This window comes from Rattus norvegicus, chromosome 20 (assembly GCF_036323735.1).
Source record: "Rattus norvegicus strain BN/NHsdMcwi chromosome 20, GRCr8, whole genome shotgun sequence".
NCBI lineage: Eukaryota > Metazoa > Chordata > Mammalia > Rodentia > Muridae > Rattus > Rattus norvegicus.
The window spans coordinates 10,097,785-10,116,471 of record NC_086038.1 but is presented as its reverse complement, the minus strand read 5'-3'; the positions used below and the strand labels follow the sequence as shown (position 1 = coordinate 10,116,471).

The window sequence follows — 18,687 nt, the reverse complement described above, 5'->3', positions numbered from 1 at the left end:
TACTGACGGGTAAGCCTTGCCTAGAGTAGCTCTGACTACCCAGACACGAGCCCTGTTTAGGCATTAGGCACACCTCGTGTCCTTTGCTTCCTGGGAGGTCACTGTAAACTTTCAACTTAGGCCCTCCCTGACTACCTCCGCTTTTCTGGGCAAGGCAAGGTTGAAGAGATGGCCTTCTACAGCGCCTTTATCTACTTTTTGCTCTTGAATTCTCTCTCTCTCTCTCTCTCTCTCTCTCTCTCTCTCTCTTTTTTTTTTTTTTTTGTGACAGGGTCTCACTTGGTAGCCCTGCCTGTCCTGGGATTCTCTATGTAGATCAGGCTGGCCTTTCACTCACAGAGATCCCCCTGCCTCTGCCTCCCAAGGGCCCGAGTGGGTGAGCTAGGTATCAGATAGCATGCCGAACTTGATTCTGAGCTAGCATGAGACCTGCCTCTGAGAAGCTGGGCAGGTAAGCAGTGCCTTGTCTAAGTGTCTTTTAAAGAGGCAACACTGAGGAAAAGGCACACTTTCTTTTTTTTTTTTAAGTATTATTATGATTTTATATGTCTGAGTATGTAGCCTGAATGCATGTATGTGTGCCATGCCTGAGGAACTTAGAAGGGCGTGTCGGATCCTCTGTTACTAGACTTACTGACAGTTGTGAACTGCTATATAGGTGCTGGGAATTGAACCCAGGTCCTCCGAAAGAGCTGCTCTCTATCCCCCGCAGAGCACTGTTTATTTTAAGGAGGAGAAGGAAAGACACGTGACAGTCACAAAGGGAGTAAGTAAGGATGGTCGTTTGGATTTGTCAGGTGGCTTTCCTGCTTGCGCAGGACTTGTGGCCAGCAGAAGAAAGGCAGTAAAGGTGGGATGTTCACGGCGGACGGGAGGGGATTGGCTGAGGTCAGAGGAGCTTGGAACCCCTAACTGGAGTGATCCTAAAATACAGATCAAGTGGTGTGTATTGGGGGATGGTTTGAATCTGAGGATCCAGAAGAGTTAGAAGGGTTGGTGGGATGGAGAGTATCCCTCAGGGCAACTGCTAGGCTCCACTGGACTTGCTCTGACTGGATGGGTGGGTTCATGAGATGATGGTGAAGGGAAGGATTGTAGGTCAGGATCGGCCATGGTAGAAGTGTGGAGAGGCAGGACATCTGTGACATCTGTGTCCTCCATGTTGGCTAGCATCTCATTGTGTTTTCTGGAACTATAAAGCACTCATCTAAGAGCATTAGAGCACTTGCCTGGCTACATACTGGGCCCCGAGTAAGGTCCTAGGACTCTGTTACTCCCCCCAACCCCCAAGTCTCCAAGGATGTGGCAGGTTTGAGATGACTTAATCATTCTGAATGGTTTGTATGGTACCTGCATTGTAGAATCTTGGAGGAAGTGTTTTTGGAGAGAGCATTCTGGCAGATCCACAGCCCAGCAGCGTCAGTTGTGGCTCAGATGCTATCACACAGTGAACTTGGGAGAGCCTTGACTTGAAGTTTACCAAGTTGGAAAGTGTGTAAATATGAAATACTCCCGTGGACATTGTCAGTGCTCTTCAGTGCTGGGCAGTGCAGGAAGGGAGGAGTCCTGCACGGTTGTTGATCGTGTTGAGGTCTCAGTTGAGACAGGGAGAGGAAGAGCACTGTGGGGCTTTCAGTTATCATCCAAGACCAGCCAGCTAATAGGACAGAGACTGCGACCGAGCCCTTCAGTTTTCTGTAATTATAGTGAGGACGGTAAAGGATTTGCTGCTGGCAGCCGAGTCCTGGGCAGAGCCAGCTTCAAGAAGCAGAGCCTTAAGAGGTTAAGGAGCTTGTTTGGCTGAAGAATGGTCCTCCTCAGTCAGGGAAGGCTGTCCTCTTCAACTGGGTGTTTGGGAAGGGAAGCACAAGGAATGGTGAGGAAGGAGCCTGTCTACCCGGCCTGATAACCCTGTGGAGGCTGGAGTGAAATACCAAGTCCAGATTGTCCTTATATCCCAGAGTCTTGTGACTTGAAAGGGGACAGGATGATCGGGAATTTTAGATTCTGCTAGAACATCTTGTGAGCTTGAGGATCTTGGTCCATGGGGGCCCTCTAGTGGTTACTTGAAAGACAAGTACACCAGATAGTTATAATCTTGGGGCACAATAGGGGTAAAAAAAGACAGAGACAGTGAAAGGGGAGGTGTGTCACAGATGCCACACAACTATAAAAGGCCACCAGAATCCCAAGGGGGTTGGCTGGGGGGAAGCCAAGGCAGCTTTATGAAGGAGTAGACTTAGGGGACAGTTAAAATGCATCCTAGAATTAGTTTATTCAAGAGAAGGAACAGCATTTGGTACGGTAGGCAAATGGATTTCAGTTCAGCATGTTGGGAAATGCAGGTCGTGCAGTGTACAGTCTGCACACTGTAGAAATGAGTTGACTAGACTTAAGCAGTGTTCACCAGGTAAACGAATGTGGTCGTCCTCTGTGGGTCACTGGATTATTCTATGTACCGGAGATACTTAACAGCTCCTCTGGAATAGTGGTCCAGAGCTGGTTCTGAGCCCTTGAGCTTCTGCAACGGCTTGTTTCTGGGAAACTTGTAGGATGCAGAATCATTCTGGAGGTGTCTGTTTGCTGTGGAAAACTATGTCAGTAAAAGTGCCTCACGAAGGGCTGACAGTCTGCACTTGATCTTAGCCAAAAGGCCGAGAAGCGATAGGGCTGACAGTCTGATGAAACCCTGGCAAGTTGCAGAGTATCTGTCAAGAATTTCCCTGAAAAGGTACCTTCAAGTACAGTCCCCAGGTCCTCAGAACGGGACTTTGGAAAAAGGTTTTCACAGGGGTAAAATGAGGCCTGATGGGCTCTAGTCCAGTATGACATTCTTGTCAGGAAAGTTTTAATCGTGGTCACAGTGAGGTCTGTGTGAAGATAGGGGGAGGCCAGTGAGGGGAGAGACCGTGAAGAACAGGCCATGTAGGGTCTGCCAAAGTGTTTCTTAATCCAGGGAATGTTTGGCAGAAAGAGGCAAGGAACAGGTTTGCCTGTCAAGGTTTCACCCCGCGTTTGGCCCTGCTAACCCCTGGCCTGTGAGGCATACGTTCCATGTGCTGGGAATGTATACACGGCCCAAATCTCAGCTCAAAGTGAAGATGGAGCTTGTCAGCACTGCACTCTTTTCTCTTGATGCTTCCAGAGTGCTGGGAAGGAAAAGGCTAATGGTTATTTAAAAGTATCTGGGTTTTCAGACAGCTGTTGTGGTAAAAACTATTTCACATTTATGGAAAACAACTGATGACGTGTTGTAGACATGCCAGGTAACGGGGGAAGAAAAACCAGACCCCAGTGTGAGCTGCTTTCCAGAAGCCCTGCCTCTCACCAGCAGCTCCTGTCCCTCTTCCTAAGTAGGCTGAATGTGGAGATACTCATTCTCATGGTATCAACACCATCAAAACTACATCTGGTGTCACATGCCATGCCAGCTACATAGCTGGGAGCTGTAGCAGAGGGGTGGGTGTTGACATTGAGCTCTGCCAGGACTACAGAGTAAATTTAAGTCCACCCTGGGTAACTTCAAAAATGAAAAAAGAGGGCTGTGGAGACAGCTTAGTGACAGAGGGCTTGCCAAGCATTCTCGAGACCTTCCGTTCAATCCATAGGGCTATCAAAACCACCACCACCAAAACCCATCAAACCTATCGGACTATGGGGGTACACACCTATTATCCCAGCCCTGAGAAGACCGACTCAGCTGGATTCTGGAAAATACGGTGAGACTGTGATCTAACCCCCCAAACAAAGCCAGAGCTATATAAAGATCCTCATTCCAGAGTACTGCTGTTGAAATAGTCTGTGGCATAGATGGCTTCCCAGTATCCTAGCCTGTCTAGTGCGCCGCCTTCTATCCAGTTAGGTGTCTAGAGATTCTCTTGGTTTGAGTTCTAAAAGCAGTGGAGGCAGCTAGGTTGGGTGACAGACACCCTGTGACAGAGTTCGTGTAAGATGTTTCCATTCTGTGTATCAGCCATTGCATTGTTTATATTATTTCTGTTTGTAGATTTAAAAATTTATAAAGGCAATATGTTTTTGTTTCCTTATGTATTGTTTTTATGACTGTTTTAGAGATTCTGTGTAGATCAGGTTGGCCTGGAACTCAGAGAGATCTGCTTTCTGCACTACCACTCCTGGCCAAAGGCAGTTTATTTCCCCCATCCCCGACCCCCAGACAGGGGTTCTTTGTATAGTTCTGACTGCCCTGGAACTCGATCTGTAGACCAGGCCAGGCTTGATCTCCAAGATCAGCCTGCCTTTGCCTCTTGAGTGCACCACCACCTCCTGACTTTAAAGCCCCATGTTCTTAAGGGAGATCTTCTGTTTTAACTAAAGCTGTATTTGTCTGTCCAGGCAGAAAGGTGAAGAATGTATAAAGAAGTGACACTCGTGTGAAAATATTTAGGGAGTGTCTACAACATTCCACACACTTTCCTAAGCACTTGGGGTGCAGCATGAAACAAACCATGATAATCTCCGGTCCTGGTGGTGGTGGTGGTTGGTTGCAAGCAGTGGTCCCGTTGGGCCACTAGGGGGTGCTCTGACACTGCTGATAGGACCGCTGTAGGGCTGGACAGTCTCCTGAGCACTGTGGCCTGGAATTTCCTGAGGTTCCATGTCCTGACCCGGGCCTCGCTGAGCCTGTTGCTTTGATCTGAAAACCTGCAGCACGCTCACAGAAAGCTACACAGAGAGGAACTTATATAACGGAAGTGGCGGCTGGTTTTACATGACAAGATTTGTAGACATTTAGTTACCCCCTTCTTGTCTATGTTCGAGTAGCAAAGTTTAATAACAGAACCCGACTTTCAGAGTTGGTTACCAGGAGCAAACATCGACACTGCTGGTAGTTCTATTGTTTAGTTCCTGTCTGGCTATGGTCTGTATTTCATAGCTCACATGTGCTTATAATGTAATATGGGTATGTGTAGGTGTCATTCAACACGGTTACATGTATTCAACAGTGTTATTTTAAAGCTAGAGGTCCACTGCTCTTTGGTTGCATGGGTGGTCAGGGTTAGTGGGACAAGGGAGAGTTCATACGGTATGACAGACCTGAAAAGTCAGGGAGGAGAGCTCTGACGGAGGGAGAATAAATAGCCAGCCCAGCTTGCATGCTTCTAGGAAATGTGAACGGGCTCTTGCCAGCCAGTTTCATAATCTCCAACTTGTTGTTGACCTTTGGGTTCTAATCTTCCTTCTTGGACAGGGTCTCAAGGAAATGTAGACGCTTTCCTTGTTCTTTCTCCAGAATGCTTGGGATGCCAAGTGGCTGTAGGCAGTCCCTGGGGTTTTTGTGTAAATGTCCCTTTGCCTTTTCAGACCTCTGGAGCACCAAGCCTGCCCCTTCCCTTGCCTGTGCTGAATTGATCCTCAGCCTGAAAACTGTTTCTCCTTGAGGTGGAGGGGTGTATGGTTCTGTATGTTCTCAGAGGTACCCTCCCTTTCCCGGGTTCCATTAGTCTCTGTTTATACTCCTCCATTGCTGTAGCCGAGCCCTCTTGTCCACTGTGCATTCCACTCCTACTGCTAGTGATGAGAGCTGAGGAAGTTGTTTTTGAAGTATGATTCCCATAAAACCTCACCTAGGAGCCTTGTTAGAAATTTAATTTCTTTGGGCTGGAGAGATGGCTCAGTGGTTAAGAGTACTTGCCGCTCTGGCAGGGGACTAGGATTTGGGTCCCAGTACTGGTAACCCACAACTGTTTGTAACTCCAGTCCCAGGGGATCTGACACCCTCTCCTGGCATCCACTGGCATCAGGGGTGAACATGGTACGGATGCATATATGCAGGCAAACATTTATACAGAAAAGAGAGGACTTGTTTCTTTTCAGTGTATGTGTGAGTGCTTGCATGTATGCTTGTGCACCGTATTCATGCTTGGTACTGAGGAGGCCAGGAGTGGCGGTCAGAGTTGCAGGCTGTCGTAAGCTGCCACGTGGGTTCTGGGAACAAAACTCTGCAAGAGCAGCCACTGTTCTCGACCACTGAGCCATCTTTCCAGCCCCCACATATAAATCTTAAAAAAAGAAACGCGCCCTTTCTTTACCCTCCCTGAGGAGCTGTTGGCAGCGACTGGTGTAGGGTGAAGGGGACGGTTCTCCTCAGCGGTGCAGTCACTGCTGAGTCGCTGTACTCCACGTCCCTGCCTCAGGAACTAAACTCAGAAGGTCATAAAAATGTCCAAACTCAGCAGCAGCCAAAGCCGTGAGAATAAGAGGAGGCTTCTTGGAAAGCCCTAGGTCTTGCCAAGGTTGGACCCCAGTACAGGGGTATATGGGGGAGGGCAATAAGGGGGATGTATAGGGGGATACCTGTATGGGGGAGAGGGAGGGGAGGGAACGGGGGCTTATGGACAGGAAACCGGGAAGGGGAATAACCTTTGAAATGTAAGTAAAGAAATATATAATAAAACAATTAAAAGAAAAGAAAAAAAAGAGGAGGCTTCTTGGCCGTCAGGTGATCGATCATCAGGAGTGGGAGGGGTGTGAGAGTGGATAATGGTGGCGGAAAGGAGCCAGATGTAGTAGATGTGTCCATGAAAGAAGTACCTTACAGAAAAGAAAGGTAAGTTCTGAGGCCCAGCTAAACGCGTGGAATCACAAACTCTGAGCGCCAGGCCCAAGTCCCCTGGGATCCTCGCATATTAGGATTTGTTCGTCACTGTCTCTCAGTACTTAGTCTCAAATCTTGTATATATATTGGCAAAAACAATGTTTGATTTCTTAGCCTTGAGATCAGATTCTTAAAATTTTCAATTAAATGCCCAATTCTTTTGAACAGTGGCATTTCTGCAGTATGACAGTATTTAAAGTTGATAATATGCTTCTCGTTGGTTTATTGATGTGGGTGTCTTTTGAGTTTTTTGTTGGCCATTTGACTCATAAGCTGAGTGATGGTGGAGAGGAAGTGTTACGTCGTCGTCACTACCCCTCACGGTAGCATGTTCTTGTCTTGATCTCTGTTGCTTCCCGCCTCCACTGACTACTACTGCAGTTGTTCCATTGAGTCAGTCTGCCAGTTGGTGGGACTTGTTCTCTGAGTCAGCTCCTGCTGGCACCAGCCACTCGTGAGGTGCCTTCTGCTTTTTATGGCACAGACACACGTTTGTGCCATGAGATAGTCAGGCTTCTCCGCTCTGCCTTCAGTACTTTATAAATAACTCGCTTTCTTGAAGCCTTGAGTACCCGTCTGGCAGTAAATGAGGTCTTTAAATCACAAAGTAAGATAACAGGAGAATTTCTTTCAGGACTGGAGGCAGTTCAGTGCCACAATTGTGCTTAGTGTGCATGGGACGGGCTTCACTCCCCAGCGTCTATTCCCACCCCTCCCCACAAAAAAGGATTTCTGGTAAAGCTTGAAAAATGGAAGAGAGCCTAGACACAGGACTATAAGAATGTTGTGTGTGGTTCCACATGTCTTAAGTATTTTTCTGTCTCTTCTAGACCTGGAAAGAAAAGAACAAGAATTAGAGCAGCTGAGATTGGACTGTGAACACTTCAAAGCCCGGCTAGAAACTGCACTGGCAGACAGTGGGAGGGAGAAGAAGGTAGGCTCTTGGGCAAGGCTCCTGCAGGGGCTGGGCCCAGAGGCTGTTGCTTTGCTGCCTTTTGCTCCTGAGGAGCAACCAATCTCACATTTTCTCTGTTAACCCTCAGGAGATTGTAGTTTCAAAGATGTGTATTTTGAGTGGGTTCGAAGGTAGGTGAACTGTTAATGGAGTTTATAACCATTTAACAGGTAGACCATTCACTTCTTTTTAGTATATATTTTTTGTATATTTAGAGTCTGTGGGCATAAGAGAGTGTCTGGTGTGACTATTTATGCATATTATGCAGGCTTGTGTTTGCTTCACTTTGTATGGTGTTCAGAGGACAACTTGTGGGAGTTGCTTCTTTTTCCCCCATGTGGGTTCTGGGTTGGTGGGAAGTAAGTACCTTTACCCATTGAGCATCTCACCCGCCTCCTCGTAAAGTTTATATTTAAAGCCTGCTTCAGCTTAACATGATGGTTCACACCTTTAACCTCAGCACCCAGGAGGCAGAGGCAGGTGGCTCTCAGTCAGTTTGAGACCAGTCTGGTCTACACAGTGAGTTCCAGGGCAGCCAGGGCCACACAGGGAGACCCTGTCTCAAATAAAACAAAACAAGTCTGCTTTATCGTACATATTTATAACATGGTAAGAATCTGGAAGCAAGTAACTTATATTGGTAATATATTAAGTTAGAAATACTGCTAATTAATCTGGTTATGACTTAATGATACTTAGGAAATAACTAGTTATATTTTATTTTACTATTGGGAAAACTATATTTTTCTTTATTAAAATTATTTTATATTTTTATGTGTTTTGCATGTATGTCTGTCCAGTGTGTGTGGGATTGGTTTCCCCAGAGGCCAGAAGAAGGTGTCAGATCCTCTGGAACTGGAGTTACAGTTCACTGTGAGCTGCCCTGTAGGCTCTGGACCTGAACCTAGGTCCTCAGCAAAACTAGCAAGCACTTTTAACTGCCAAGCCACCTCTCTAGCCCCTATAATATTTTTTGAAAATATTTTTATAATAGGATGGCATACATTAATTCTTCTACTATAAAACTAGTCCTGGGCTTCCACTTGTAGAATTTTGGGCTTGCCTATCTCTGTATTTTAAAATAATGGAGCAGTAGTGCTGAGCAGTGACAGCCAATGTGTGTTGGATACTGTCGTGTGCTCACAAACATATCAGCAGGCGTTACTGTCGTACAAGACACTGAGTCCGCATACTGCCTGCGCACTAGGGAATTCTGAACGTGCTGTAGCAGATGTTTTGTAAACTGGTAGAGCGGGCTTGTATTTCAATACAGAGCAAGTAGAACATGGTAGGAGAGAGTTTATTCTTAAGCCTGGATTAGGTTTTGTGTAAACTACACAAAGTTGAATTTTTAGCGTTGCTATATTCCATTAAGATCGGCTCATAAATTGCAAGGCAGTGTGGTTAGTTTCAGACGAAGCATTTTTAAAGGATTTATTTATTTATTTTATATATGAGAATATACTGTCACTCTCTCAGACACACCAGAAGAGGGCATCAGATCCCATTACAGATGGTTGTGAGCCGCCATGTGGTTGCTGGGAATTGAACTCAGGACCTCTGGAGGAGCAGTCAGTGTTCTTAACTGCTGAGCCATCTCTCCAGCCCAAGAATTTTATTTTTAATTCAAATATTGCATAATTTCTCTCCCTTTTCTTTCTTATGCTTCTCGTGTCTCTAACCCCTGCTCCTTTCAAATTCATGACCTGTTTTTCTTTATCATTGTTCTGCAAACACACACACACACACACACACACACACACACACACAGACACACACACACATAAGTATACAAATGAATACATATATAAATGCAACTTGCTGAGTCTGTTTACTGTTGCTTGTCTGTATCTGATTCCAGGGTTGACCACTTGGCATGGAGAGTCATTTAGGGCCTCTTTGCTGGGGGAGACTAATTCTCCCGCTCTCAGCAGTTGTAGGTTGTCATAGTTCTTCATTTAGGAGTGGGCCCTGTGAGCTTTCCTCATTCACATTAGTGCGTCAGCTGATGTTGGAGCTATTCGGGTCTTTTTAAGGCAGCCATCTTGTAGATGCTACAGCGGTATAGCTTTCTCGTCACAGTTAGAAGACAGCTTCACAGAGAGCTTTGGTTCTCGGTTCTTACAATCTTACCAGTCCCTTGGAAAAGGGAAACTTAAGGTCGCCTAGCATTTGAGCTCTCACAGGGGTTTTGCTGCCCACTTTTAGCCTGATTTACAATGAGTACTGAGAGTGAAAAACAGGGTAGAAACATTTTAAAACTGGCTTTAAAAAAATCACATTTAAAATTGGGACCAATCAATGGATAATCATCGGAGATTAGCACCATCGTGTGTACCAAGACAATAGGACAGGTAGGTGCCTGAGGGCACCTCAGTGATGGCAGAGAGCAGACTCACTCTGCAATCAAGAGGACAACCTGGTGTTAATCCCAGCACCCAGGAGGCGGAGGCAGGAGGCTCTCTGTGAGTTTGAGACCAGCCTGGTTGACATAGCCCTATGCATGTTAGACAAGAACTGATGTACTCAGCTGTAATACAGTCACGCCCTACTGGAGTTCTTCCAGCCTCACTTTGTTACCCAGAAAATCGTAGTCCAGCACAGACTAAGATACTGTGAGCAGAACTCATGGACGGTCCTGGTGGAGGAAGTCAGAAGACCAGGATGACTGCACACACACAGAGATAAAGGGTGTGCTCAGGAGCGTTGAGATGGGATCTGGGCTAGAACGGTCAATGAATTTGTCTTCACTGGGCCTCGCTATAGCCTAAGCTAGTGATAGCCTTGGCTGTCCCCCATCTGATGCTATGTATGCAAGGCAGTTCACAGAGGCTTCTACTCAGATTTCAAGGAATGTTGGGGAGGCTGGATGATGTGTGACAGAGGTAAGAGTACTTGGAGGTAGCCCTTGAGAGAGCAGTGGGTGTGAGGTGGGGCAGAGACCCCAGGACACTGAAGATCCTGCAAGTGTAGACTGTCCGCCAGGGAAAGTTCTAGACAGTGAACAGGGCCAGCCTGGAAGAGCCATGGAGCTGCAGTGGTGTACTCTAGGGGACGGGCTCCCCAGCCTTTGGCACCCGGGTAACGCCACTGCACATCTCAGCCGTGGAACTGTAGGCGCTGACATTTGCCCTGCTGATCCCTGTCTTGCTTTGGTCTCTGTGCTCTCTGCCTTGTGCCCCTTTTGGATTGGAGGTCTTTATTCTGCTGTGTACTTGGGATATGCAAAACTTTCGTTTTGGCCTTATAGGGACTCACAGGCAAGAGCTTGTCTTGAGTCTCAGGAAGCTTTATACTAGTGCTACTGGCCAGTGCAGGAACTATTGAGACACTGGGGAAATGAACTAAAGGACTTTGGGTATACATAGGATGGTTCTGTTATGTGTTACTAATCATGGCCTTGTTGCTACCTTCCGGAATTAGATACGGTTTTAGGAGATGTGTTTGGGTGTCAGGTTGACAGAGGGTGCACTTGTGATAGTTAATCTTGATTGTCAACTTGGACTGAGAAATGCCAAGGAGATTTGTGAGGTACATTTCTGCTGTGCTTATGGACGTAATTCTGGTGAGGATTAAGAGGGGGAACAGCTACTCCGAATCCTGCTTGTGTCACACACTAGTCTGAGAACCCAGATAGACTAAAGGGCAAGAAGGAGAAAGCACGGGACTGTTCTCTCTGCGCTTGCTGGTGTCTGTGAGGTGAGCAGCTTTGCTCTGCTCTACTGTCCCGTCCTGACTATAGCTGTGGGACAGACAGACTATGGACTGAAGCCCTGAAACTGATGGAAAACTTGTTGTCCTTCTACATTGTTCTGTGAGGCATTTGTCCGTGATGAAAGGCTAATAACACAGCAGCTCAGTGCTGAAAGGTCTGTGGGCAGACACCCTGTAAGCAGGCCCACTGTAAGCAGTCCCACTGAAGTGGGGTGGTGAATGAGGCCTGGGGTCTGCTCTCTAGTCCTGTGTAGAATGGGCGTGGTGATATACACCTCACTTGGAAGTTGGAGGCAGGAAGGTCAGAAATTCAAGATTATCCTCTGTTACATAGTGACCTTGAGATCTGCCTGTTTCAAAAACAAACAGTGACAGCTGTGCCTGTCCCAGAGCACAGAGACCTTTTGCTGTTGCCAAGTTTCTTCCCCTGGCCTCTGTCCTCCAAGAGCAGGTATCCATCCCAACTCTCTTTTCCAGTGATCCAACTTAGTTGCTGCGTTGAAGGAGAGGAGACCACGTCACTACAGCTTCAGCAAAGCCCCTGCATCAGAGTCCTCAGCCCAAGGGGACAGAAACTGTCCCGTGCACTGCACACTCATGTTTTAATTCTATACTTTTCTTACGTACTGGATTGATACTGATTTCACCCACCCTGAAGTGCTTACTGGCAGTAATCTAACTCAGTCTCCGAGGTGCTGGATTCTTTCCTGCTTCCTCAGCTCTATAATAAGCTGACATTCCTGCCTCATGGTCTGCACAGGCCTGGGCAGGGACCACAGACAGTGCCTCAGAAAAGACAGCTGCAGAGACAAGTGACCTTATTATAGCCAGCTTACTTACCCCGTTCATCCAGTGAACTGTTCAGCTTAGCTGGAGATAGAAAACTAGTCAGGGCTAAAGCATCCCTCATTTCCATAAGGTCAGCGCACTGCACACCATGACAGCAATAATACTCAGTGTTCAGAGCCTGGCCATTCCATCAGTCAGTCAGGCTGTGCACTGAAAGGCAGCTGCAGCCACGCCTCTATTTTGTTTTATTTTATTTTACTTTATTTTATTTTGAGATGTGGTCTTGCTATGGAGTCTGAGCTGCCTTCAACGCTATGTAGCTTAGGCTGGCCTTGAACTTTTGATCTTCCTGTCTCAGCCAGCCTCCAAGTGCTGGAATGAAAGGCATTTACCAGCATGTTGGCTCCATGTACTTTTATCTCATAGCATGGACCTTTCCCCATTAGCAAACCAGCCAGGACAGAGACTGTCAGTTTTCTGTTATATTTTACTTTCTATATTTTTAATTTATCAGGAAAGAGTTGCTACTTTTAGCATGCTAAAAAGGAAGCTGTTGGAAACATTAATTCAGTGATTCAAGAAACTCTAAAAAGTTTATTTTTAAATGTGTGTGTGTGTGTGTGTGTGTGTGTATGTGTGTGTGCCTGTGCCTGTGTGAGTTTATATGCACCATGTGTGTGCAGGTGCCCCTGGAGTCCAGAAGAGAGTGTCAGAGTCTTTGGAACTTGAGTTATAGGTGGTGGTGATGATGGAGGTGGAGGTGGAGGAGGAGGTGGTGGTGGCAGTGGCGGTGGTGGTGGTGGTGGCGGCGGTGGTGGAGGTGGAGGTGGTGGTGGTGGCGGCGGTGGTGGCGGTGGAGGCGGCGGCGGTGGTGGTGGTTATACGAGACTGGAACCCAGGCCATCTGTACGAGCAGTGTGTACTCTTAACTGATGAGCCATCTTTTCTAGCCCTTCAAGAAACCTCTTAAAGGAAATTAGCTGGTAGAATAATCCAGCTAGAATCTGAAACGAACTGTAGAAAATCTTTAGAAGGCATCTTTATTTGATAAACAATATTTATGACATAGTCATCCATGCATATACTATGTTTGGATCCAATCCATCTCCTATGCCTCCGCCTCCACTTCCTTCCCTATCACATCAGCTCCACTTCCACTGCTAGCTTCATGTGTACTCTTGAGCTTGCACATGCTCTCATGCTGTACCCGCACCTCTCTGAATACCCACTGAGTCCATTTAGTGTGGTCTGATGTGCACAGGTGTGAGACCATCTACGGGAGCTTGGTAGTCTCTCAGGGGCCATATCCCTGGAGAAAAGTGGTTCCTTTTCCTCCAGCAGCCACCAGTTGCTAATAGCTCTTCAGATGGGGCTGGGATCTCATGCGTTCCTCCCCATCCATGCTGGAAATCTAGCTGACTTGACTTGGTGCAAGCCATATGCATGTAGCCCTAGCCACATGTGTTCATGAGTTCATGTGTGCAGCAGACACTGATTTGATACAGACTCTACTTCTTCAGGCTCCTAAATTGTTCTGCTCTCTCTTCCAGTGGTCCCTGAATGGTGCGTGTGTGTGTGTGTGTGTGTGTGTGTGTGTGTGTGTGTGTGTGTGTAGTATAGACAGGTTGTTGGTCTCTGAATCAGTTGCTATCTTTACAAAGAAGCTTCTCTGATGAGGGTTGAGACATGGACTAGTTGTTAGGTATAAAGATGGGAACTTAGGGACAGGATGGTTACCTCCCTTGTGTTTGTGCCACCATACACTAGTCACCATACACTAGTCACCATACACTAGTCACCGTAAACTTGCCAGGCCAGTCATTACTGTAGCTTTAGGGGTGACAGCTGAGTAAGACTAATGATGTTTTTCTCCCACTGTAGTATTCCTAGAAGCCAACACTTCTTCCCTGTTCGATTGCATTATGGGTCCTCTTTCAGATACAGTTGTCCCTCAGTATCTGAGGGGAATCGGTTCCAGACCTCTTGTGGATAGTCCTGGGGTGGTGGGGCCCTTCTGTGAATAAGTGCAGTATTTCCATGCAGCCTACACACATAAGCCGTCCTTGGTTATTCCTATCTAATTCAATGGAGAGCTGTATGACTTGTACGTGGGCTGGGGAGGTGGCTTACTTGGTAAAGTGATGCCGTATGAGCGTGGGGTACTGAATTCAGTTGTGGCACCTACAGAACAAGACTGCTGTGGCAGCTTCAGGCCTCTGTTGGCTGAATCAGTGGATCTGGAACCTGTAAGGCGTGTGTGGCAGGCCCGATATATTTTGGATACAGTTCTTCCCAGCCTGTGGCCTCCCTCCCTCCCCTCGACAGAATATTGCTGTGCATTCCTCAGTTCCGTCCTTTGACTCCTGAGTGCCAGGATCACGTGCGTGCTGCCTGGTTGAAGTTGGAAGGCTGATGTTTACCTTATTTTAAATAATGGGTCAGGTTCTTGTTGTGATACATTTTCAAGTTCTGTACTTACAGTTCCAGATAAATGGACTTATTGAATATGTAGCAACCAACATGGAGAGAACAAATAGCAAGGAACAAATAACATCACCAGACATGACTGGTGTATCCTGATCGGGAGCAAACAAAGGTAACGTCATCCAGTGGAGGCTTGCGGCACTCAGAAGGAATGGGCCGGGGAAGAAACACTGCAGGCGTATCAGACCGCGGACCAGCAGCAGGCGTATCAGACAGCGGGACCAGCAGAATGATCTGTTGGGAAGGGTTCGCCTTCTAGCTGTTCTCAAGGACACAGTGTTTTTAATCCCCTTAGCTACTTGCTGTTTTTCTTTGCCCCTGTTACAGAGCAGGGGAGAGAGGACTGACCCAGGACAGGGCATTTTGGAGGACACTTGACATAAACATGTTGGAGTGTGAGACAAGGGGGGTGGCTCCCCTTTCCCAGTATGCTTTCAGTAAGCTTAAAAAAGCACGGCACTTTACCAGTATGCTGCTGTGACGTGATACACCCTAGACTTGCCGGGGAAGAGAGGCACTTGTAGATCAGGTCATGTCTGTGGGGCATGTTCTTGGTGGCCTTGATCTGTGTGGGATTGAAGACTCACCCTGAATGTACGTGCTACCTTTTCCTGGTCTCGATCCAGAGCTGTGAAGTGTGAAGGAAGTGGGCTGAGAACAGCCAGGCCTGGGTGTGTTTATTATCTCCGTTAGTGACTGTGAATGCGATGGAGGGAGGAAACGAGAACACAGTGTGACAGTGTGTGTAAATATGCTGTGATGAGACCCATGACTCTGTCTGCCAGTGTAGTTACACCTGTGTCCATGAATCCAGGCTGTAGTCGTCAGTAAGTCAGACATGAAAAGCACATAGTTTTACATTTAGGTTCTTAAACTTTTTATTTGATTTCATTATATATGTGTGGGTATTTTGCCTGCGTGTATGTATGTGTACCATGTGTGAGACTGGTACTCACAGAGGCCAAAATGGTGTCAGAACCCCTGGAACTAGAGTTACAGACTGTGTTAGCCACGGTGTGCTGCTGGGATTAAACCTGCGTCCTCTGGAAGAGCAGTCCATACGCTTAACCACTGAGCCTTCTCTCTAGTCCCACCCTCAAATCTCTTGAAACCCTAGACAAAAATCCCTTCTTATTATTAAATATTGACTTCTTTAAAAGAAAAAAACCTCTCAACCATCTAGTATAATTTAAATTGTGGTTGAACTAATTCTGTTTAATACAAATGAATTTACCTAGGTTTTTATAATTTTTGGTTTATTCCTCCCTCCTTGGTGGTACTGGGAGTAGACCCTGGTGCCTCATGTATGATAGGCAGGTGCTCTACAACCGAGGGATATGCCCATCCCTGTCCATCTCTCGGGAAATGCTGTCTCCTTAGAGGGAGTTTTAGTACCAGAAAACATGATTTCCTAGGGAGGTGAGAACTTCTCCGGATGTACCGACGTGAGGGTCATCAGGAGAATGATTCTCTTCTTCCTTAATGATCCCGTCGGGGTCTGGCCCAGCTGCAGGTGTTCTCAGATGCTGCTGGAGGGAGGGCAGGGAGCCTCCCCGGGCCTCCATGATCTTGCTGACCATGTGCTGTGCCTGAGCATGTCTGGGGTAGCCACCTTCACAGCCTTCCTGCCTGGTCTTAGGTCTGGTGTTTGATTCTGATGTCATTTCACAGCCACACGTGCTTTTCATCTATTCCAGCACCTTTGAAGGCCCTCTCATGAGGATTTCCTCATGATGTGTGCCTAGAACAGTGGCTCTCAACCTTTCAAACACTGCAGCCCTTTAATACAGTTTCTCAGTGTTGTGGTGACCCATAGCCATAAATATATTTTTGTTGTTACTTCATAACTATAATTTTGCTACTGTTATGACTCATAGTGTAAATATTTCTGTTCTCTGATGGTCTTAGGTGACCCCTGTGAAAGAGTTGCTTGACCCCCAAAGGGATTAAAACCCACAGGTTGAGAACCATTGGTCTAGAAGCGGACTTTTTACAATTCTGTTTAACTCTGTGTGGTGTCTGCCAGTATGGTGAATCTTTGGTCACAGCAGGCTCCCTACTAGAAATGCTGTGCAGTGCAGGCTGCGTGTCAGGTCGCTCCAGAGACTGGCAGTGCTGCTGTGGGTCCCCTCACTTGGGACCCAAGCCACTGCTAGTTTTCTCTTGAACGGATGAAGTTATCCTTCATAAGCTGTAAAACAGCCGTGTGTTCTTCTGTAAGCTAGGACTTAACTGAGATGCGATGGTGACTCATAAGGGCCAGAATTCCGATTGCGCTCTCTCTGATATCGCTGTGAAGGAGAACTTGTAACAGAGTTTGCAGAGTGAATGCTAGCATCTGTTCTCTTGTTCTCTTTGTGAATTTAGGAGAAGTTGGCTCTTCGACAGCAGCTGAACGAGGCAAAGCAGCAGCTCCTGCAGCAGGCAGAGTACTGCACGCAAATGGGGGCTGTCACCTGTACCCTCCTCTGGGGCGTTTCCAGCAGCGAGGAGGTCGTCAAAGCCATTCTAGGAGGAGTAAGTTGTCTAGCACAGTTGAACGTGCCTTGCGACTAGAAGAGGCAGCATGTCTGCCATGACATTGACTGCTGAGTCCTGCCATGCTGCCGCACATTTGTAAAGTTCATTCACCAGATGGCGGCCAGATGCCTGCTGTGTTCAGTATGTCACCTGCACTCTGGGGATGTAAAATTAAGTGTCGTGCTCTGTCCCAGCACTCAGGCGTTTTGTATCTTAACCAGTTAATGTATGCATAAAAAGCTAGCCGCATTCACGGTGCTCACATGTGCTTCACTTCACGGGTAAGATAGGAATTAAACACAAATTATTTGACGTCTACATGTGCTTAGAATATAGATTGTATGTGTGTACATTAGGGTACATAAGGACAGGAATTTGAAATGGCCTTTGATGAGTCAACAGAAATGGCAGAAGTGGTAAGGACACTTTAAGAAGCAGTCAAAGCAAAGGAATAGAGTGGCCCACGGGGCACATACTTTAATCCCAGCACCCAGGAGGCAGAGGTGGAGGATCTCTGTGAGTTTGAGACCAGCCTGGTCTATGTAGCAGGTTAGGACAGCAGGGATACACATGGAGAAGCCCTGTTTCAAAAAACCAAACAACAAAACAAAAAAGGTAGAAGTGAGAAGTATGTCTTCCTTTAGGATAGAGGGGCAGGACGTCACTTGACAGAGTAGAGGGCTCCTGCCCTGAAGCAGTGGGAAGTCACTGGCTGGGTATTGGGAAGTCACTTTGTTATTAGAGGAAGCAAATGCTGGCTTTGCCCTGAGGGTAGGAGGGCTACAGAGTCTTCAAGTGCTTTTGGACAAAGGAATGGTAGGACACAGCATAGCCGGGAAATGCACGTGATGATGAGCGAGTGAGGGTTAGGGCTGAGGTGTGCAGCTCTCTGCAGGGCAGATGAGGAAGGAGAAGGCATGTGGGAGCTGTGTGAGTGAGACAGATGAGGTGTCAGGTACAGGTGACAGCTAAGGGGGAGGAACAGAAGTGGAGAGGAGGGTATTTGGCAGAAAGCCAAATTCATTACTTAGCGCTTAGAGGACACACAGTGGTGGGTCTTAAGGACCCTGGGGAAGGTCTTAGGTGTCCTCTAAACATTTGTCGAGCTTTATTAAAGTGTAATTTTCAGGGCTGCATGAGACTTTGCCTTAAAATAAAGATGATTTCCATGTTGTAATTTTCCCACTGAACCTAAACGGTTCGCTGGTTTCTTAGAAAATTTCTAGAGTTGGGAGACCATCCCCATTCTCAGACTATTCTATCACCAAGGATGCTTCTTTACGCTGTTCTCTAATGTTTTGTTTTCTGTTTTTACATTCTAAAATGTGCCTTGGTCTAAGTACATCTTGACAACTTTATATGCACATACACATATGTGTGCACAGTATATCTCAGTCACATAACCCAGGTCCTCTCCGATTTCCTGTGTTCACTTAAGGCCATCAGTGCTGCCTGCATATTGCTGGGTGCAGGGCCATCCACTAGAGCATGGGCCTGCCAGTGCCCACAGTCCTGAAGAACGTTACTCCCCGGCAGCCATCAGTTGTTGCTCTTCTGTGAGGCAGGGTGAGGCACAGCGCCCCCTAAGGCTGTCTCCTCTCATTGCTAG

At 47.0% G+C, this 18,687-nt stretch overlaps 1 protein-coding gene across 4 annotated transcripts in view; it reads left to right on the top strand.

Annotated features, from left to right (window-relative positions):
• The window catches only part of Hsf2bp (heat shock transcription factor 2 binding protein), an 86,000-nt gene that overhangs the window by 4,791 nt on the left and 62,522 nt on the right, over positions 1–18,687 (top strand). For all 4 annotated transcript variants that reach the window (NM_001127683.1, XM_039099004.2, XM_039099002.2 and 1 more), the window contains 2 exon segments: positions 7,447–7,550; positions 16,926–17,075. In NM_001127683.1, the coding sequence (NP_001121155.1) occupies positions 7,447–7,550; positions 16,926–17,075 (254 nt within the window).